We start from the raw sequence: 1,404 nt of genomic DNA on the forward strand, positions 1-1,404 counted from the left end.
CCAAAAATAATTATATTGAGTTTTGCCCTCACTTCAATCTTTGAACACTGTCTATTATAAAAAAAATAAATTAATTATTTTAAATAAATAATGTAAATAATACTTGATATTGCTATTAACTTAAAAAAAAATTGAGATATACATCTTTGAGTCTTTGTTGTACATTCAATGGTTAATATTTTGCTGTTCACTTCAAATCTTCAATGATTTTTTTTCATATGCCTTATTTTGGTATGAAAAGAAAATTAGAATGAGAAGAGTAGAAGACCAAAAGTCTGCATAAATGTTTAAAAGATGTACTAGTACTACTTTAATTAATAATATGGGCTACTATTTATTGGGCTAGTATAATAGAACCATTTTTATTAATTATTAGAATGGGCTATTTGTTAACAAGAGTAACAATAATCCAAATATCCAATACATAGTACAATTTTTAATTACTTTAATTTATAAAATTCTGTAACTTATATTTTTTTAAATATTATATATAAAAAATATTTATTTTTTTAATTATTATTATTATTATTATTATTATTATTATTATTATTATTGAAATAGTTATATGATTACTGATAGTGTTATTATAGACTAAAAGTTAGTTATAATAATTGATTTGAATGTACTAATCCAAATATGGTGTGATGCAATTACAAACCTACATTGGCATACTCTGGAAATTCTGGAGCATTCATTGTATCGAGATCCAAAGCGCGCATAAAAGACGGTTCTTCAAATGGATGCTCGCTCGCTAGTGCATTTGCGACGTCTTCTACGTCTAACTCAATGTTGCAGTCCTCTTATTCCTCGTCTGCCGGATCAACGAAATCGTGATTGCCTTCATATTCCTTTTCGCTGTCATTGTTATAAGTTATAACTTTCCCAATCGAAATCATGATCATGTTGTTCCACGTATTCGGTAATTGGTCGAACTCCACATACAGCTCAATAACAAACATTTGTGATTGGGCTTGATAGTAGATTGAGAACATTTCTTGCAGACTTGTATCATTATTGATGCACATCGCATGAAATTGAACGAACCCACCGAATACTAATATAGGTCGTTTGTATAAAATATTTGTCATCCTCTTTGGCATATGAGGATCTATATTTTGACAAATATAACTCTTAAATTCTTAAAAACAAATAAAATTTGACCATTATAATAAAAGAAAGAACAGATATACAAGAATTATTATTAAACTACTCTTCCACCTTAACCCATGACAACAATAAAGAAGTCTTATGGCCCAAAAAAATTGCAATCCACGCACCCTCTTTTTATCGCGCTCTACGCAATTTTTTGAAGATCGCTGCTCAAGCACAGCATCTCCTTTTATATTTTTGCCGTCGGCAGCTCAAGTTCCGCCGCACGCATCTTCCTCTGCGTTACAAACGCGT

At 29.8% G+C, this 1,404-nt stretch overlaps 1 protein-coding gene across 1 annotated transcript in view; it reads right to left on the reverse strand.

Annotated features, from left to right (window-relative positions):
• Positions 1-695, reverse strand: part of LOC107645107 (zinc finger MYM-type protein 1-like) — a 3,220-nt gene extending 2,525 nt beyond the window's left edge. Inside the window, exon 1 of the mRNA XM_016349119.1 lies at positions 659-695. Within this exon, the coding sequence (XP_016204605.1) occupies positions 659-695 (37 nt within the window). The remainder of the gene's footprint in view (positions 1-658) is intronic.

Source organism: Arachis ipaensis, chromosome B01 (genome assembly GCF_000816755.2).
Source record: "Arachis ipaensis cultivar K30076 chromosome B01, Araip1.1, whole genome shotgun sequence".
Classification (NCBI taxonomy): Eukaryota; Viridiplantae; Streptophyta; class Magnoliopsida; order Fabales; family Fabaceae; genus Arachis; species Arachis ipaensis.